Source organism: Populus euphratica, unplaced genomic scaffold, assembly GCF_000495115.2.
Source record: "Populus euphratica unplaced genomic scaffold, PopEup_1.0 scaffold105.1, whole genome shotgun sequence".
Taxonomy (NCBI): domain Eukaryota; kingdom Viridiplantae; phylum Streptophyta; class Magnoliopsida; order Malpighiales; family Salicaceae; genus Populus; species Populus euphratica.
In genome coordinates, this window is record NW_011499990.1 from 92,669 (window position 1) to 112,211 (window position 19,543).

General features: G+C 34.1%; 1 protein-coding gene and 1 long non-coding RNA gene across 5 annotated transcripts in view; one reads left to right on the top strand and one right to left on the bottom strand.

The window, feature by feature from the left end:
• LOC105140304 (uncharacterized) overlaps window positions 1-7,770 on the bottom strand; it is a 19,794-nt gene extending 12,024 nt beyond the window's left edge. Inside the window, exons 1-2 of the long non-coding RNA XR_845167.1 lie at window positions 7,693-7,770; window positions 6,857-6,861 (exon numbers count right to left, since the gene is read on the bottom strand). This is a non-coding gene — a long non-coding RNA (uncharacterized LOC105140304). The remainder of the gene's footprint in view (window positions 1-6,856; window positions 6,862-7,692) is intronic.
• LOC105140303 (uncharacterized) lies at window positions 6,893-15,961 on the top strand. Of its 4 annotated transcripts, none has more exons than XR_845165.1 (10): window positions 6,893-8,945; window positions 9,051-9,665; window positions 10,291-11,389; window positions 11,978-12,260; window positions 12,362-12,486; window positions 12,680-13,140; window positions 13,317-13,345; window positions 13,456-14,082; window positions 14,256-15,207; window positions 15,722-15,961. XR_845165.1 is itself a non-coding variant. In XM_011047083.1 (10 exons), the coding sequence occupies exons 1-10, from the start codon at window positions 7,153-7,155 to the stop codon at window positions 14,684-14,686; spliced, it is 5,160 nt and encodes a 1,719-aa protein (XP_011045385.1). In that variant the 5' UTR covers window positions 6,894-7,152; the 3' UTR covers window positions 14,687-15,590. The 4 variants fall into 4 exon arrangements, 2 of the variants coding, with proteins under 2 accessions (XP_011045384.1, XP_011045385.1); XR_845166.1 differs by having other exon boundaries at window positions 15,829-15,961; XM_011047083.1 differs by lacking the exon at window positions 15,722-15,961 and having other exon boundaries at window positions 6,894-7,444; window positions 7,748-8,945; window positions 14,256-15,590.
• Window positions 15,962-19,543: the final 3,582 nt, after the last annotated feature.

Below are 19,543 nucleotides of genomic sequence, written 5' to 3' on the forward strand. Positions count from 1 at the left end.
TTTGTCACCATTAGTGTTGATGACCATTTGGTAACAACTTATAAAACATTTATCATAGAGTTGAGCCTAACCATTCTACAGAATTTTTTAAAAAAGGATACGATTGTCCACCTATTTAGATGTAGTTAGTCTAGACCCAGCTAATAATAGCTAAACACATCCCCTATGAATATTTAAAGAGGAAAGGAGTATCTTATCGCATACATGCAAATGAGGGTAGTGATTTTAGAATAACCCTAAGAGGTGCCTAGTGTCAGTTGGTTGATACATTCATCAAGATGAGATATTTGGGCCATATACTCTCACCAAGTTGGTGACGAGTGGCAAATTCCATATCCACAACACATTTATTATTAATGATGTTGTCCCTAGGAATTAAAGACAACTTTTATCTCTTTAAAAAGTCTTTAGTAGGGTAAAAGATGGCTCATATGAGGGTATCTTGTCCTCTCTTTCTCACCAAAAAAGGCCACCATTATAGCACACAATCTCATTATGGGACCTAATATGAGGGACCCATATCCTTTGTTACTTTTTTTCAAGTTCTGGTTGAAATTTGAACTCCTTGTAGGAGGATAAAGTGTTTTTGTTTTTAAGATAGGTTTAGTGTTTTTGTACTCTATTAGTTCTGATTCAAAGGAAAGATTTTAAAATAGGTCTTGAGGATATCTATATAAGTTTTTCTTACATTAAATAAAAGGTGACTTGGGGTTTCTTTTTTGTGAAAGAATTTTTTTCTTTCATAAATCACATGGAGTAAAAGTGAAAAAAAGGTAAAAGCAAGAACTAATAGGGTTATAAAGAAAAAATTCCTTTATCTCCACCGTCGGATGAATAACCTTTCATATCACCACATATCTCGAGAAGACTACTCAAATATTATATTGAAAGTTAGGCGTCTTTTCATTCCCCAAGGCAAACATTCTTCCCATAAAAAAGAAGACATATAGACTTGAGGATCCTAATAGTATCATGAAAGACACATAAAATATTATGGAGAAGATAAAAAAGGTCTCATTTGCTACTAATAGAATCTTTTCAAAGTCTTTGTATATTATCCCAAAGATTTAGAGGGTTTTTGATGGATCAATATCTTTCTTTTTTTTATGTATGGGACTGTCTTTTAGAATTATGGTTAAAAAGAGGCCTATGACTTAAATATATCTTGGCTAAGCTAAACAACAATCCTAAATGTGTGCGAGTCTGATGAGTTGCTAAACCCATAATATTCTAACATCTATAAAGAAAACATTCTACCAGACCGACCAGCACTAAGTATATTCTCTCTTTAACTCTAAAATGATCTTAAGGTTCTCTATAGGACCATAGGTCAGAGATATTTTATCTTCACGAGTTAGGGATATTTTTATCCTAACAAGACATCGATATCTTATCTTGACATGTAAGAGATTTTATTTTTTTTATCTTAATAAGATGAAAATATTTTGCTAACACGCTAACCTTTTCCCTAGAACAAAAAGAGGGACCTTAAGGGCTATAAAAAAGAAAAAAGATAACCTTCAAGCAGGTTCAATTTTTTTCAGTTTTTTTTTTACAATGACAAATCTATCCTAAAAATCTATTTTCTCAAAATTATAATTGATCTCTACCTAAGCTAACATTAATTTAATTATAGGAGAGTCCCCAAATTATATAAAAAGAGATTTTTTGCAAGTAACAAACATGATCTACCAACCACTCCTCCGAGGAAGGATATATAAAATTGCTAAAATTAAGAGATTAACAATCTTATTTCAGACTTCAGCTTGACCTTCAACTCCAAGGGGTAGAAATGAACTTCATCACATGTGATCAAATTAACCATCCGACTTGATCCATATTAAATAAAAAATGGATCAAATAGAGCCCGTGCATATATATAAAAGGCACTAGATAGTCGAGCTAATTTTTTTTGCAGCGTAAAAAAAATGCCCAAACACTATTATTGGATTTTAAATAATAGAAAAAATCCATAACTTGACACCATAGAAAAAGAAGCTAAAAAAATAATGATTTCCAATCCCCTAGAATAAATATATAGAATGATGAAATAAAAAAATAATGAAAAATATTATTAAAACATAAAGTACCAACAAAACCAAGTGAAGTTGTTAGAAACTGTGAGCATAACCAAACAAACAATCATTATTTGATAGGTGGTTTGTGAAACACTGCATACCTATCTTATTTTTATCATAGAAAAGATATTGAAACGATGCATATTTTTTCAAAAAAGAATAAAATCCAAGATTATGATCACCAACTCGAGATCCAAAAATATTAAAAAGAAATGAAAAAAAAAGGGTTCAAGCCAAACCTAGTAAACCTGCTAAATCCATGACTCAAGACACGATACCAAGATAACTCAATAGAAAAAAAAGGGTAAATAAACAAAGAATAGTAATTTCAAACAACAAAATTCCTTCAAATATTACCTCAAATTAAATGTCAATGATGCAATCAATAAATTTAATTTAATAAAAAAACAAAATAGGGCCAACCATGTTTTTTATTGGAGAAAAAATATCAAAACAATGTAAACCTGAGTTAAACTGTCAAACTTGCAATCCATCAAATTCTTGACTTGGGCTTTAAGAGTTCAACACCTAAAAAATTAAATGTTAGATGATGAAATCAATTAATTCAATTCAAAAACAAAATTCCTTTAGAAAATCTAAATTTAACAAAGACCACAAAAACTAAAAGCAAGGCAACCCATGTTATTTTAAAATTGACCAAAAAAATCTTATAGAAAGCGAAAAAAACAATAAAAAAATGGTAATTTTTTTAAATTTGTAAGCCATTAAATTCTAAATCTGGACTAAACTAAAAAGCTTAACACCAATCTAATTAAATGTTGGAGGATTAAATAAAAATAAAATCAATCTAAAAAAAACTTGCAAGTTGAAAAAAATACAATAATAAAAAAAGATTAGATTTGATGGGAAAAAAAAATGATTAAATTGCCAAAATAAATTGCAAAAACAATCTAAAAAACAGTAATAATAAGAACATAAACCAAATCTAATAGGTGAAAATATCTATTGGGGGTGAAATTAAAAAAAAAAACCTCTTAATTTAGTAAAGAGAATAAAATAAAATTGAAGAAACCCTTTAATTCAATAAAAAAATTTTAAAAAAATTTTAAATTATAACAAAGAGAATAAGGATGAAATCTTAAGTATAACAAACCCTAAAGGTTGATTCAATTTTTTTCAAGGCCAACATGAAAATAAAGTAGGAGAGAATGAAAAAAATAAAAACAAAAACAAAAGGCTACACGTGCCACTCAGGCCACCATCAAGCTAATGCGCGTGTTTATTCGTGGAGGGGATGCTGAGATGCTTGACCATCTCACACCTGGGATAACCTCGTGCAAAGAAAGGTGGAAACAATAACAACACTTAAGGGTCAATAATTTAATGACAAAGAATAAAACCAAATAAAAAATCAATGTAAAAAAATTGAGCCAAGCCATGTAACTCAACCAACCTGCAATGCGACATATGAAATGGAGATAACCCCACAAAAAGAAAAGCTAAACAAATCACAAAGCTTATAGCCTAATAAGTCAATGTGAAATGATTAAAAAAATATTAAACTCAAATTAGGTAAATTATTGAAACTAGTGAATCAGGTCATGAAAATAAGACGATCCTGTAAAAGAAAAAAATAATCATAAAGCAAAATCCTCAATTATATAAAAAAACAATAAAGACCAAATCTTATACCAAAAATAATTAAAAGAAACTAATTAGAGACTAAATTGAAAGCAAAATAAATGAAAAAAAGGATAGAAAAAGAGTAATGAAAAAAATAAGGATCAAAATTTAAAAACAATAAATTAAAATTCTAAATGACAAAAATAAAATAAAATAAATGCAAAGGTTGAAAAAACAGTAATCAAAAGAATGAGGTTCAAATTCTAAACAAAAACAAATTAAATTAAATGCAAAGAGGGATGCGATTGAAAAAAAAAACTTCAAGAAACATTAAAATTAAAACAAATAAAAATCAAAAGAATGATGACCATACCTAAAACAAATACAAAATGGAGAATAAAACTAATTTTTTAATGAAAACCAAGGCCTAGGAGAGAGAAACAAAGGGCAGGAGAAAAAACCTCATTGTCGCCGAATTACTGCTTGCCTTGGTGATCATGTCACTTCAATAGTTCCGCAATATCCTTATGCATCGGATGAGATGACGATTGGTTTTTTTACCATAGTAATTGTCTGCACCTATCTCCAGAATAACGTAGAGGACTCTAACGTGTGCATGGCACGCGTCAACATATTTTACTGATTTATTAATATTTTCATAAGATGGATTACAAAAAATGGCATAAAGGCACACCACTATTTCAAAAAAAAAAAATTGTGGCGCAATGTAACATCCTCAAATTATAATGTCATGAAATCTCAAATATTTCATTACTAATTTCAATTATTGAATAATATGTCTAAAGATTATGAGAATTTTTTTTTTTAAATTTCGGCAGAGTTTCCTTTATTTTTGTTGGTACAAGTTATATAAAATCCCTTATTATTAGAAACTGTAAAGCAGCCAATCCCATCCTCAACTTCTATCGAAGTCCATCTCGAAGTCTCTCAATTTGATGCTGCTTAGTAGGTAAATAAACAAAAGCAAACATAAAGAGATCTTGAAACCGCCTCTCATATTTTAATACTGTCATATCTCCTTATGTAAGAGCCAAAAACTACTGTTCCTTGATCTTTTGATATTGACAGGAATAATACTGGTTCTTAAACTCTATCCTTAAATCCCTCCATCAAAGTGTCTCATCAGGCCATCTCTTTTTAACAATATCCCACCATGTCTAAGCTCTGTACAATAATAGCTAAGTAGCACAATCCACTCAAAGCTTTGTTGGTATTGCTATATGATCCACAAATCTTTGTATCTTTCGTAACTATTGGCTAACTATCCCGACATCCTCCTCTCCTATAAATGCTTCCCAACCTAATTCCTTCTAACTCTTTACCCATTGAATTAAAGTGACAACAATATCCCTGACACAGTATTTAATGGTTATGATATTTTGTCATCACTACACGAACCAACTATACAAAATAAATTGGAGATGTGGTGAAAGTGCTGCCACAAAGGATGCTGCTGGTGATATTTCAGACGTTACTGTTGGTGGGGGCTGACTTTCCTGGTCATCTCCATCAAATATCCCTGATTGTGATATCCCCGCTCATGCCAGAGTCTTGAGCAAAGACAAAAACGTCTTTAAAAGTTATTCTTTAGATTAACAAATTTAAAGGTTAACTATATAATTTTGCTATATAAAAAGTATACAATGACAAATAAACCCCTTCATGCAAGACCATTTTTTCTAAGTGTTTAAAGTTATAAATGTTATTTTATTATTTTTTTTAGATTTCAAGGGAAAAAAATATTTTTACTATGTATTGTATTAAGACTCTGTTTGTTTGCAGAAAAATTGTTTTCTTTTGGAAAGTGAATTTTGAGGAAAATGAATTCCTGAAAAGTAAAGTATTTTCCGATGTTTAGTAGTGTTATGGAAAATGAACTGGAAAACACTTTCCAGTGTTTGGTTATGTTATGGAAAATGAACTGGAAAATAATTTATTAATATTTTATTTTTCTCAAGTTTATTAAAATAATAAGGAATAAATCTTACAAATTAAAAAGTTGAATAATAATGAAATTGAAAAAAAAAATTTCATAAATTATCTCAAATAAAATAAGTAATAATCAAAATAATAAAGATCAAATCTAAAAAAAAAAGATGAAGAAATTAAAATAATAATAATTAACATTTCATAAAGTATTTCAAATAAAATAAATAACAATCAAAAGAGGAGAAAAACAAATGAGGACCAAATTTGATAGAAAAAAATTTCAATAAAAAAATAATAGAAGAAAAACAAATAACAATTATAAAAATGAGGACCAAAGTTAATATAAAAATTAAATTTTAAGAAATAAAATTGAAAAATAAATATTCAAAACAAAATATATATATATAGCAATCAAAAGTTTGAGGATCAAATTTGATATAATCAGCAAATAATGACATTTCTAAATTTTTCACAACTTCCGGAAAATGTTTTCCTCTCAAATTTTTCAGGAAAACATTTTCCTAAAAATCAAGCCAAATTTTCCTTTGACTGGAAAGTGTTTTCTGTTTATCAACTTTCCTAACACTAAACAAACACAAGAAAGTTTGGAAAGTGATTTACCAGAAACCACTTTCTAAAAAACAAACACAAGAAAGTTTGGAAAGTGTTTTCCCGGAAACCACTTTCCAGAAAACAAACACAGCTAAAAAGGAAAACACTTTCCTGAAAACAAAGTCAAATTTTTCTTTGACTGAAAAATATTTTTTGTTGACCAGAAAGTGTTTTCCGTTGACTAGAAAATATTTTCCGTTGACTGGAAAATGTTTTTTGTTGCCAAAAAATATTTTCCATTGATTAACTTTTTTAATAGCAAACCAACACAAAAAAATTAAAAAAATTATTTTTTAAAAAACAAACATTGCCTAAGTTAAATAGCAACTTTGCTCTCCATCAACTCGTCAGTAATATTTAAATCTTATTTTACCTTTAATATCAAAACAATATCATTATTACATTACATAATTCATAATAATTCTCCTCGCATGCACGCAGAGACCTTTTAGTCTTTTTTTTTTTTTTTTTAATTTCCTGGTATGGTTACCTTTATCTATGAGAATTCTCCACATCATTTATCTTTTACCAGACATGGCAGTTATTTATAATATTTGTGAGCAAACCCTGAGGAACTTACATTTTGGCTGTCTTAGATTATAATTATCAGTAAAGTAGTCATAAGAAGATACATATTCTTTTCAAAGTCAAAACTACCCACTTTAGACCCGTTTCTCCTACAAGAGAAAAGTCATCTCCCCCTCCCCCCTCTCTCTATGCGCGTTTGAACCACTTTTAGAGAGAGAGACTCAAAGCAAAGCTCCTCCCTCTTTCTCTCTCGAAAATCTCTTAAAAAAATAAAAAAACTCCAAGATTATTTCTTTAAGAGAGAGAAAGAAAACCCAGCATTTCCCATTCTTTCTTAATTCAAGTTTCTCAATGTTTTTGTCAAAACAGAGATCGAGGTACGGAACTAGAAAATAAAAGAATGGAATTTGTTGGTAAATCAGTCAAGAAGAAATTTAAAGGGTTTGGTGTTTTCAAAGGAACAGTCAAATCCTACGACCCGTCGTCTGGTTTCTTCGAGGTCAAGTACGAGGACGGCGATTTCGAGAAGCTTGGTTTCTCTGATGTTGCTTCCTTGGTAGGAGAGGATAAAGAAGCTGCCGTTGCTGCTGCTGCTGTTGTCGGGCCTGTTGACCCTAAGCCTCGCTTGGGCCGGAAGCCCAAGAAGCGTCGCCGTTCTGACCTTAAGAAGCTCGAGAGCGGAGGAGAGTCAGGTAATTCTAGGGTTGTTGAGGCTAATGGGAATTTGGATGTGAATAGAAATGTTGATCTGAATGATGGGTTTAGTGGGGATTTGAGGGAAAATGTTGATATTAATGTCGATTTGAATGAAACCCTAGAAAAAGGAAGTGGGATTGTGGAGAATTTGACAGAGGGGGGTTTTGATTTGAATGCTGGGTTTAATTTTGATTTAAACGAGGAGGGAGAGGAGGGTAGTAGTAACAACAACAACAACAACAACCATATTCATAATCATAATCATAGTAATAATAATAATTTAAGTGTTGATTTTGAAGGGAAGAAGAGGGAGTGCATCGACTTGAATTTGGATGTGAGTGGTGATGTGGATGAGAATATTAAGGAGTTTGATTTGGAGTGTCCAGCTGCGGAGACCCAAAAGAGGGAACGGGGGTTTGATTTGAATTTAGGGATTGATGAGGAAATGAAGGATGGGATGGATGATGGTTTTGAAGGGCAAGTAGAAGAGGCTCTACATTTTGAGATTCCAAGGATGGGGGAAGTCGAGAAAAGTCATATTGAAAGTGCAATTCCTAATGGGAAATTGGAAGAAGTTAATGTTATTAATGTTTCGTGTGTAGAGTTGGGTGAAAGGATTGAGGAGTTGAATATCGTTTCTGGTGAAGATTTTAGGGCTTGTGATTCTGTTGGAGTGATGGATGTTAAGGATGTCAAGGAGGATTGTCCTGAGGTGATTGATTTAACAAATGGTTATAAAGAGGAGAGTGTGAGTCGGAGGAGGGGGAGGAGCAGAAGAAAGCTTGCAGATAATTTGAATTCTATTCCAGATGTGACTGTTCTCTTGGATACTAATGCTGTTAGGGATGAATGTTTGGTGGGGAGTGGTAGTAGGAGGCGCAGGAGGAGGAGAAAGCTTGCAGATAATTTGAATTCTACTCTAGAAACAATAGTTCTCTCAGATGCTAATGCAGGTGGGGAAGTTTGTACAGTGGGAGTTGATGGAAACTTAGGTGATGTCAGAACTTCATGTAAAGAGGCTAGTGCTAGTGCTAGAAAGAGGAAAAAACCTTTGAGTAATGGGAATTCAACGCAAGAAACAACCTTTTTGAGAAGAAGTGCTCGTAGAGGGTCAACTAAAAACGACATGTCAAATGATATATCAATGTCTCCTGTAATTAGTGCATTAATGGAGGAAAAACCTGTTAAATCACATCATGAATGGCCTGAAGAGCCTGTGGTTCTTCCTCCTAAGTTGCAACTACCTCCTTCTTCGCAGAGTTTAGATTTGAGTGGCATTCCTGTACTTGACCTATTCTCAGTCTATGCCTGTTTAAGATCATTTAGCACTTTGTTGTTTTTAAGTCCATTTGGGTTGGAGGAATTTGTGGCTGCAGTGAAGGGTAACTCTCCAAGTTCACTATTTGACTGGATTCATGTTTCAATTCTGCAAACTCTAAGAAAGCATTTGGAGAACCTTTCAAATGAAGGTTCTGAATCTGCTTCTAATTGCCTGAGGTATTCCTTTTGTTCCTTACTTTTCATTTTTGTTGAAGTTGATTTCTTTTCATTTGAAACTTAGGTTTATTGATATTTACTATTTTTAATTGACTATCAATTTAGGAGCCTGGATTGGGGTTTGTTGGACTTGATTACATGGCCTGTTTTCATGGTTGAGTACCTCTTGATCCATGGTTCAGGGTTGAAACCTGGATTTGATCTTAGTAGACTGAAGTTGTTCAGAAGTGACTACCACAAACAACCTGTGTCTGTGAAGGTGGAGATATTAAAGTGTCTTTGTGATGACATGATTGAGGCGGAAACCATCAGGTTGGAGCTTAATAGGAGATCTTCAGGAACTGACCCTGATATGGACTTTGATCGAAATGTGAATCTTGGGGGTTACAAGAAAAGGAAGACTGTGATGGATGTCTCAGGTAACTCATGCCTAACGGAGGATGCTGCTGATGACACTAATGACTGGAATAGTGATGAGTGCTGCCTTTGTAAGATGGATGGAAATTTAATATGCTGTGATGGTTGTCCTGCTGCATATCATGCAAAGTGTGTGGGTGTTGCCAATAACTCTTTGCCTGAGGGTGACTGGTATTGTCCCGAGTGTGTGATTGACTGGCAGAAACCTTGGATGAAACCTCGAAAGTTGCTTCGAGGAGCAGAGCTACTGGGAGTTGATCCTTACAACCGGCTATATTTTAGCAGCTGTGGTTACTTGTTGGTGTAAGTTTTTCCTAATGTTGCTATTAGTATTGTTTACAAGTAGCTGGGTGTGGTATGTAGAATACAGTCCACAGTATTTAACAAAAATAATATAGAGCTAATGAAATATTATGTTTTGAAGTTTTGCTTAGTTGGTATTTTCTTATATAGGTTTTAAAATTTAAGACCATCAATATCTCAAGGAAACAAATTTCTGAGACTGATTAAGTGGTAGAAGCCAGAGACATCTTTTCACTTGCTGATGTCATTGTCTAGCATGTCATTAGCAATAGCTATAACTATTTACTTGATATGGTTTCTTCCACTATCTAGGGATACAAGCTTGTGATTGTGGTCGTAGTATTTGAGCTGCAGTTATTTTTATAACCCATCTCCCTGTGAGCTTGCTTCAGTACTAGCATATTTTTTTCATGTATTGTTGATCTTGCAGGTCAGATTCCCTGTGAGCTTGCTTCAGTACTAGCATATTTTTTTCATGTATTGTTGATCTTGCAGGTCAGATTCCCTGTGAGCTTGCTTCAGTACTAGCATATTTTTTTCATGTATTGTTGATCTTGCAGGTCAGATTCCCTGTGAGCTTGCTTCAGTACTAGCATATTTTTTTCATGTATTGTTGATCTTGCAGGTCAGATTCGTGTGACACTGAATGCTCATTCAATTACTACGAAAGGGACCATCTTAGTCTTGTTATCGAAGTGCTAAAGTCTTCAGAGATGATTTATGGTGGCATTTTGGAGGCTATCCACAAGCACTGGGACATGCATTTATATGGAGCAAGTAGCAGTTTGAGTTCCCTAAAGCATACAACAAGCTTAGACATGTTCATACCCCCATGTCCCTCAGCATCTTTAGATGCATGTGCAACTGAAATCAAGGCTGCTGATGGACAAAACCTGGGAAAGTTTGTTAATGGATGCTGTGGTCATCTTGATGTTGAGTTTTCAAAGTCTGCAAGCCTGACATGTATGAGTTCTGAAGGATCAGCTGAAACCATCCAAATTAGTTCGGGGAACCAGAATTTTCAGAAAGATGACTGCTCTAACAGATTTGCTGGCTTCTCAAATGAATCCGATGTTCCAGGAAAGTCCCTTCCCATGGGAGACAATTCTACGACTTCCAACAGTTTGGATATTAAACGAGAAAAGAATTCATGTCCTCCTCCTACCAGATGTCCTTCATCTGCTGGAAATGCAAAAGCTGAAGTCACATTACAAGTGCAGCCTGGAACTGAGTACATGAACTATTACTGTTTTGGCCATACATCTGCTTCAATTGCAGATGTGTTATTGTCTAAACCATCAGAGAAGACCACTGAAAACTCCATAAAATCAGATGAGGAAATGGCTTTAGCTCAGATGAAGGTCATTTTGAAGAAATCCAACAAGTTCTGTTGGTCAAGCATTCCCTGTCTAAATGCTGAAGTCCAGAAAGGAAAATGTGGATGGTGCTTCTCTTGCAGAGCGACCACTGATGAGCCAGATTGCTTGTTTAATATGAGTTTGGGTCCTATTCAGGAAGGTTCTGAAAGTGAGGCGATTGGTCTTCAATCAAAAAGAATCAGGAAAGGCTATCTAATAGATTTAATACATCATATTCTCTTGATTGAACATCGACTTCAGGGTCTGCTACTGGGTCCATGGCTGAATCCACATTATACGAAGCTTTGGTGTAAAAGCATTCTTAAGGCATCTGATATTGCGTCTGTTAAACATTTACTGCTAAAAGTAAGGATCTGCTTTCAACTTGGTCAATACTGAGCAGAATTATTATTGCTTTTCATTTCTTCAAAATTTCTTTCATTCGAACTCAGATTCATTTCAAGGTTCAAACTGACATTTAGAGCCTATCTTGTGTGATAGCTTTTAAACCATGCTCACTTGATTTTAAAATGTTATCCAAACTTCTATTTTACCTTTAACTTGATTTTAAAATGTTATTCAAACTTCTATTTTACCTTTACAATATTTTTTGATGAATTTTATTGGCATAAGTTGTTTATCTAGTGCAGTTGGATTACCTGAAGTCCCAGTTGCAAACAAATCTGAAGCATCCTATTAAGGGTCTTGTGTGCAATAAGTTGATTTAGAACAGTCAATGTTGTCTTGAAACCCTGATTTCTTATAGTTGTTTATTGAATTTATCTAGTGATTTTTGGCAGTTGTCTTGAAACCAGGATTTCTTATACAAGTTGTGGTAGTAGTCTGTCTCCTTGGTCCGGAAGGGTCCAAGTTGGTGCAAGTTGTAATAATATTGACAATGGTTATCCCTTGATCTATTTGCTTTAAATTCATCTTGTTATGGGTTTTGTGCAGTTAGAGGCAAATGTGCGGTGTCTTGCACTTTCAGCAGACTGGGTGAAACACGTGGACTCTGGTGTCACAATGGGATCTTCTTCTCATGTTGTGACTACTTCTTCACGTGCATCTTCAAAGAATGGGATTGGCAGGAAAAGAGCTAGGTCCACAGAGTCAAAACCCTGTGCAAATTCTGCCAGTGGATTGAGTATGCTTTGGTGGAGGGGTGGTAGGCTTTCTCGTCGGCTGTTCAGTTGGAAGGTTTTACCTTGCTCCTTGATTTCCAAGGCTGCTAGACAAGGTCTGAATTTCTTCTATTTCTTCAATCTATTTTTTGGGGGTGGTAGTTTTTTCCATTTCTGAGTATTATTCTGAATATGTTCAAAGTTTGAAATTCTGCAGCTGGTTGTATGAAGATACCAGGCATATTATATCCTGAGAACTCAGATTTTGCAAAGAGAAGCAAACATGTTGCCTGGCAAGCTGCTGTTGAGTCATCAACGACTGTAGAACAGCTTGCTTTGCAGGTATGGTGCTCATTTTTCATTTCTTCTCAACTTTTCATGATCATGGTTTTCTTTTTCCTGCTTTGTTCTCTCTATCTCACCTACGTGGGCAAGGACATTTAATTGCAAACATCAGCTTTTTTATTACAGTGTCTGCTTTCAGCTTCCTTTTAACTGGTTCCATCTATTTATTTTAATTGTATGACCTTTCCAGGTTAGAGAGTTTGATTCAAATATTAGGTGGGATGAAATTGAGAACACTCATCCTTTGTCTATGTTGGACAAGGAACTTAGAAAATCATTTAGGCTGTTCAAGAAGGTAATTATCCGCAGGAAGTGTGTGGAAGAAGAAAGGGCTAAGTATCTTCTTGATTTTGGTAAGAGGAGATGTATTCCTGAAGTTGTTTCAAAAAATGGGTTTATGATTGAAGAATCCTCCAGTGAAAGGAAGAAGTATTGGCTAAACGAATCTTATGTCCCCTTGCATCTCTTGAAAAGTTTTGAAGAGAAAAAAATTGCTCGCAGATCTAGTAAGATGAGTTCTGGGAAACTCTCTGATGCTTGTGCAGCAGTGAATAAGCCCTTGAAGAAACGAGGGTTTTCTTATCTGTTTGCAAGAGCAGAAAGATCAGAGTACCATCAGTGTGGGCATTGTAAGAAAGATGTTCTAATTAGGTAACTTAATCTTAATATGTTCAATTCTTTCTTTTGTTGTGCATTGTTAAAATTTGATGGCATGATGGCTAATTTTATACTCTTTTGTGGATGTGTGTGGGTTGTTTTTGTTCCTTTTAATATTTGTTTCATGCAAATATTAATTTTCTTTTTTATGATGTTTAACCACTTGACAGGGAGGCTGTGTGCTGTCAGCTTTGCAAGGGTGAGCAGTTCTTCCTTATTTTCACCATAATTACATGATTAAAATCTGATAACGGCATTCACTCCTTTTCCATTGTATTTTGTATCTTACAAATATGATAAAATTTACAGGATATTTCCACAAAAGGCACGCAAGGAAGTCTGCTGGTGCCATCATGGCCAAATGTACATATACATGCCACCGGTGCCACTATGGAAAGAATGTGAAGAAAAATGCAAAAACAGTGAATATTGACAATAGAAGAGGAAAAAATAGCAAGATCACAAAAGTTCAGGAGCGAAAATTAAAAAAGGCCACTGTAGACAGAAATTCAGTGCGACCGAAGAACAGTAAAAAAGCCTTGAAGGGTTCTCGACCAATACTATCAAGAAACAATAAGAAGGTTACAGTTGTGCCACTACGTCGTTCGGCTAGGAAAGCTAAACAGAAAGCATTGCAGAACAAGAAGGCTCTAGGATGTAAGAGAGGAAGACCAGCCAAATCCAAAAAGGGGGCAAATAAGAAACCAAAGAAGGGTACTTCGTTGCATAGGAAGAGAACAGATACTTATTATAGTTACTGGCTTAATGGTCTTCTGTTGTCTAGAAAGCCAGATGATGAACGAGTGGCACATTTTAGGGAGAAAAGGTATATTGCCCAATCAGATAGTTTTATTGATGATCAACCCAAATGCCATCTTTGCTGTGAAGCAGGATCTACATCCATTTCGAATTATATTTCTTGTGAGATGTGTGGAGGTAACTATGTTTATTATTCTTTATGCCTGTTTCCATTTAGGTAATTGAATTATTGAAAACTAATGAAGAGTATGATATATGCTGATACATTAGGTTTCCTTGCGCTTTTTTATTTTTGCTTTTATTTTTTTATTTTTCATAGTGATGTTTTCATTCTAACATTTGTTATGCAGAATGGTTTCATGGAGATGCCTTCGGACTTGATGTGGAGAACATAAATAAACTTATTGGTTTTAGGTGCCATATGTGCCTTGAGAAGACGACTCCTATCTGCCCGCATGCAGCAGCCACAAGCCATGAGTTTGAAATAGGTGAGGTACAAAGTGATGTTGAGAATTATTTCCTCAAGGAAGGGACGGATAGTGTCCTACATCTAGAGGATCATTCAGGTATACTTCCTGTTGACGAGTCTCTTCATGTGGAGGGGCAATTAGGTACTGGTCTGGATTCGAATCAGAGTTTTGCATCCAAGTCTAAGTTGGGAGCTGAAAATGGGCATGCACTTGATAATGTGATGGAGAATTCTGATGCAATTCAAACTTCTAATGAGAATTTGAAACCAGATTTAATAACTTCATCTAATGAAAATCATATGGTCAAATAGAACACGATTAAATCAGGAGATGATGCTAATGTAACTTCTCATGATGCGGCACTGCTCTCTTCCTACAAGGTTGATGTGGATTTGATATAAACTGAGTTGGCTTCATTAGGACCGGATGGTGCAAAGGATAGCTTAACAACACCCACCCTGAATCACCCATTGATGGATCCTTTTTAGACTCCATCAAGGTGCAACCACAATCATTCATGGCATCAACTGAATTGTAAGATGACAGCGAAACAAGTGTAGATTAGATCCACAGTCATCATTTAACTGGTGAGACAGTAACAGTAGAGGCTAGAATATTTGAAGTTCAGAGTTACTTGTAAATCTTCTAATGTTGAAATTCATGGAAGAAGATTATAAAATACAACCAGAAGATTCTTTTGAAACTAAAAATAAGGAGTTTATTTGAGGAGGTAGTTTCTCTAACAGCATTCAATCTCTATGAAGATTGCCCCATGACAGGATGGAATTCACTCAGTTTGTGCTCTGGAAGCATTGGAGCATCTTGTTACCAGGTCTGATCGCATTTTCCTTTTTTAATGAAGATTTTTTCCTGTCCCAATAGCTAGCATGTAAGATTAGGTTAATTGGGAGGGCTTGAGACTTGGAATTGCTAGCAATGGGTTTTGTGGGGGTTCTATAACCTGGTGAATCGTGGTAGCAGTTCAGCATTTGGATTTTTAACCTCTTCCTTCTTTGTCAGATTGGTTTTCTATTGAAAAGTAGTTGTTAACCATTGAAACTTGTGTAAATATCACATCAGTATAGTCAAATGGAATTCATGTGTGCATATTTGTTTCGATCACCTTCAATTCATATCAACTAGTGGATTCAATTTGTATGGAACAGTGGAACACAAACTTGCATGTATTTATGTGGATATGCACACAATTTGGCATGCATGGAACACGTTGTTGTAAATATGGTAGAATGTCAAGGTGTTTGTATTGTTGTGTGTGAGTGTGTGGATTGCTTGTCAACAAAGTGCAACGGTTAATTTCGTGGAGATTGCAATAATTTTTATTTCAGATATTCAGCAGCCACGTGGGATTTCATCTTGCTGAGTGTTGAGTTATCTGTATCTCACGTAGGTGCAGCTGGAGAAAATTGGTATGATAATTTCATTTGTTATGCAGCACTGTGGTGCAGTGGTTCACGTGCCTTTCTCATCCTCTTGTGGGGTTGCAAGAACGACAATTGCAGAGTATTTCCCTTGGTTCCGCGGCCCAGATTTATCATTCGCCATTTGTGATTGTTTTGTTGCAATACGGGCAAGGCACTGTTATTGTGAACTTCCGAACCTTCCCAGTCCCCACCCAAGACTGGAAAAGGTTCCGTCAGAAGAAAGTAGAAGATGCTGGTACTCATACCAGGTCGTTTTTTGTGTTTGTGTGTGCATTTTGTTCTTTCCAACCTTCCTGGAGCTAATGTTATCTGATCACATCTATATCGTCACCTCACCGATTGCAGCTCCCATTTGTCAGACAAACCTTGAAGGAACATTTCAGCCATTCTTCTGTATGGAAGCCAAAGAACTGAGAATTCATATGCTCAAACTAAGCATTGCAATCAGTGATTAAAAATGCATCAATAACAAAGACTCCAGTAACTAGTACATTAAAATAAAATCAAATTCTAACAGTCTACTATATAACAGGTGAAAAGCGATGGAGCTACCCAAATTCTGCCATTTTTTATTTTTATAAGAACTGCCCTGACCCGGCCAGCCCAGATGAGCCTAGTAAATTAAGGAATGAAAGTCATCCATAACACACCACAAGAAGTGCCAAGAGAGATAGAGAGACAGAGAGCAGAAGATTACAAGACATGATCAACAAAGGGAAGAGAGCTATCTACATGTAACAGCTAAGAAACCTTAACCAAAACCAAAAAGAAATTAAACTGTTTGTTCTTTTATCTTTCAAGTTGAACAAAACTAAACAATGACATTCTCTCCTACATCTACTTCGTCACTCCCTAGTCTTCAATCTTCTTGTTCTACAACTACTCTTTTTTCTCCACTAAAATTACTCTTCCTTCTTTCTCCTACCTCATCATTTTCTTATGCTTTCAACCCAAAGAAAAGACACTCACTGTCGTTACCGTTGACTCTTGAGTCTGGCAATGGTGCTGTTGTTGCTGCTCCTACCACTGAGAAGCTGGAGTCATCTTCCTGTGGAAGACAGTACTTGTACAAGGGCCAATGGGGTTATAATTATTTTGTTTGTTTGCTGAAATGGGCTGGTTCTTGTAGGGTTACTTACGTTACTGTAGATAAGTGACCAAAACAATGCTGAAAGATTACTTCTTTATATGCGTGTGGTGATGGTTATTGAGTTGGGTTGGGTTGGGGATAAGAGGGGTGTTAAAAAATTTGGAGAAAGTCATAACAGCTAAAAGTGTGAAGAAAAGCATATTATGAAATATACTAGCACATTGGCTGGTGTTGTGTAGGTTAATAATTTTTTTTTAAATGTAAAAAAATTATTAAGAATATAAAGGATATTTTAAATGTTTTGAGTCTAGTGGCTATATCAGATCTAATAACAAGTTTGAAAAAAATCTGAATAATAGTTAAAAGCATCAAAGGAAAGCATATTACAATCTATATTACTATATTAATCCATGCTCCGTGGCGGCTTAATAATAATCTTATTTAAATATAAAAAAAATATTAAAAATATAGATGATATTTTAAGTATCTTGAGTCTGATATTCAGACCCAATGAACTTTGGTCTAACAATCCTTACCAGTCCCAATCAAGCAACAAGCAAATAGATAATAACTATACATTTTAGTTGTCATGAGATAAAAAAAACACAAACAACCATAGAAATATCTAGTGAAAAGATAAAATTAAAAATTAAAAATGAAACTACTATTACAATCCATAATAAAAAAATCTTTTAATCTATAATAATTTCCCCACTTCATTTAATCTTTGTTATAATATTATTAGTTGACTTTTAGTACCTATTATCCACATTGAACTGCTTTCTAATGCTCGAGAAATCTGGAAAAAAGGTGAACTTATCACAAGATATCATTAAAAGAAATTTATCATTAAATTCAAAGAATATAACCGTGTAAGAAATTCTAATAATAAATGCTTCTAACCAGTGCTTGTTCTTTACAAATGCGGGGGAATGCCATTGGATTTGTGTCACTATATATTATTATGTAAACTTAGTGAGCACATCACAGCTACGCGACTTTGATTTTGTTTAATTTGAAAACTCATTTGATATTTAGTAGTGGTTGATTAATTAATCTTTCATTGACAAGTATCTGAGGATGTCAATTGCTTTAGGGCTATTGATCGTGGGGTTGGTGGGATTGCTTTATCTAGAAGGCGAGGAACAACGACGACAATAATGGCATGTGGGTTGCATGCAATTTTGTCACCCATTGATGTAGTTGCTTGTTCAATAGAAAATGCAAATCCAGCATTCCCTGAAGAGTAAGGCTACTGAATGCTCGAAAGATTTATGTCTCTTTTTACTTTCTCCTTTTCCAAATACAAAAAAAAAGAAGAGGAAAAACTATACTCGTTCCTACAAATAATCACTTTCGTTTCTAATCACCTTAAAAAGAAAGAGCTTTTGCTCTGAAATCATATGTTATCATTTGCTTTGAAGTCAACTTAAAACACACAGAATGATATCCTACCATTTGCTCATAGTGATTTGTTTTTCCAGCTATCTAGAAATAACTTCTTCTTGATTTATGTGATGTTTATTAACTCGATGCTAGCACGCAAAAAGTCTTCAAAATTTTTTTTTTGTCAATTTGTCTATGCAGGAAAAAAAGACATATAATTCTCCATCCTTGACCAGAATTAATTGTGTGCCTATTCTAGATTCAACTAAAGGAAGTGTTTCTTGTCTTGTAACCTATGTTGGAGGTTAGATTAACATTCCAAAAAAAATTTTTTCTTGCTATGGCTTTAACTCATGAGCTGGCAAATTATATGAGTGGCACAAAACTTAATTACTTACCCTAAATCATAGTCTCATGTATCATTTTTTCCTTTTAAAATAAGAGATGTAAAATTCAGAACTTTTATTTATATATGATAAAGCAAGAGATGAAATTAAGTAATCTATGCATATAATGTTTAAAGATGAAGCTTTATTCATTGCTATTCTTTATATAAATAAGTATCAAGTTATAGAAGGAAATGATACGTAGGTTAATAGATCTAATTTTGTTCAACAAGCATATGCAACTGCCAAATTTTATGTTTCCATGATGTTATCTTGATGATATAAATTTGAATAATAACAATATTTTTAGCACCTTTTCTTCTCATCTTTGGTTTCATCGTTCAACCACTTAAAACTTTTTAAATTATTAACTACTAGTGGTTGTGGTCTCCAGCCTAAGGGACCTTTAGTGGTAGGATTTCAACCTATGGAGAGGTAATCTACATTGATATAGAGAGAGATTTTATGACTTGAATATTTGCTAAAATATCTTAGTTTCCCTTAGATGTACAATGATTTGATTTGGAGAAGGTAGTCTATCCCATCAATTGACTAGCAACTTGTCCATAACTTTTCATGTAAGTATAAAGTAACTTGATCTCTTCATTATTATTTTTACCACTACTAATAAAAAAAAAATTTCTTTAAGATTTTCAAATATAGGTATTATCGCTCTAAAGATGGGAAAGAAAATGTAAGCACATAATCAAATCTTTGATATTAGATCATCAAGAAATTACAACTTCCAAGGATAGACAAGCTCATGCGAAGTAGAGTTTTCGTGGACTATAATCAACTCATCGCTCCCTATGTGTAAAAAAAGATACTTTTCATATAGAACTCACATTTCTTCGAGTTGTCATT

Bases quoted from the DNA above. Each gene is read 5' to 3' on its own strand.
- LOC105140303 (XM_011047082.1), top strand. From the start codon at position 7,153: ATGGAATTTGTTGGTAAATCAGTCAAGAAGAAATTTAAAGGGTTTGGT. The intron at 9,666-10,290 runs GTAAGTTTTTCC...TTGATCTTGCAG, and splicing joins AGCTGTGGTTACTTGTTGGT to GTCAGATTCGTGTGACACTG. The intron at 14,083-14,255 runs GTAACTATGTTT...TTTGTTATGCAG, and splicing joins TTCTTGTGAGATGTGTGGAG to AATGGTTTCATGGAGATGCC.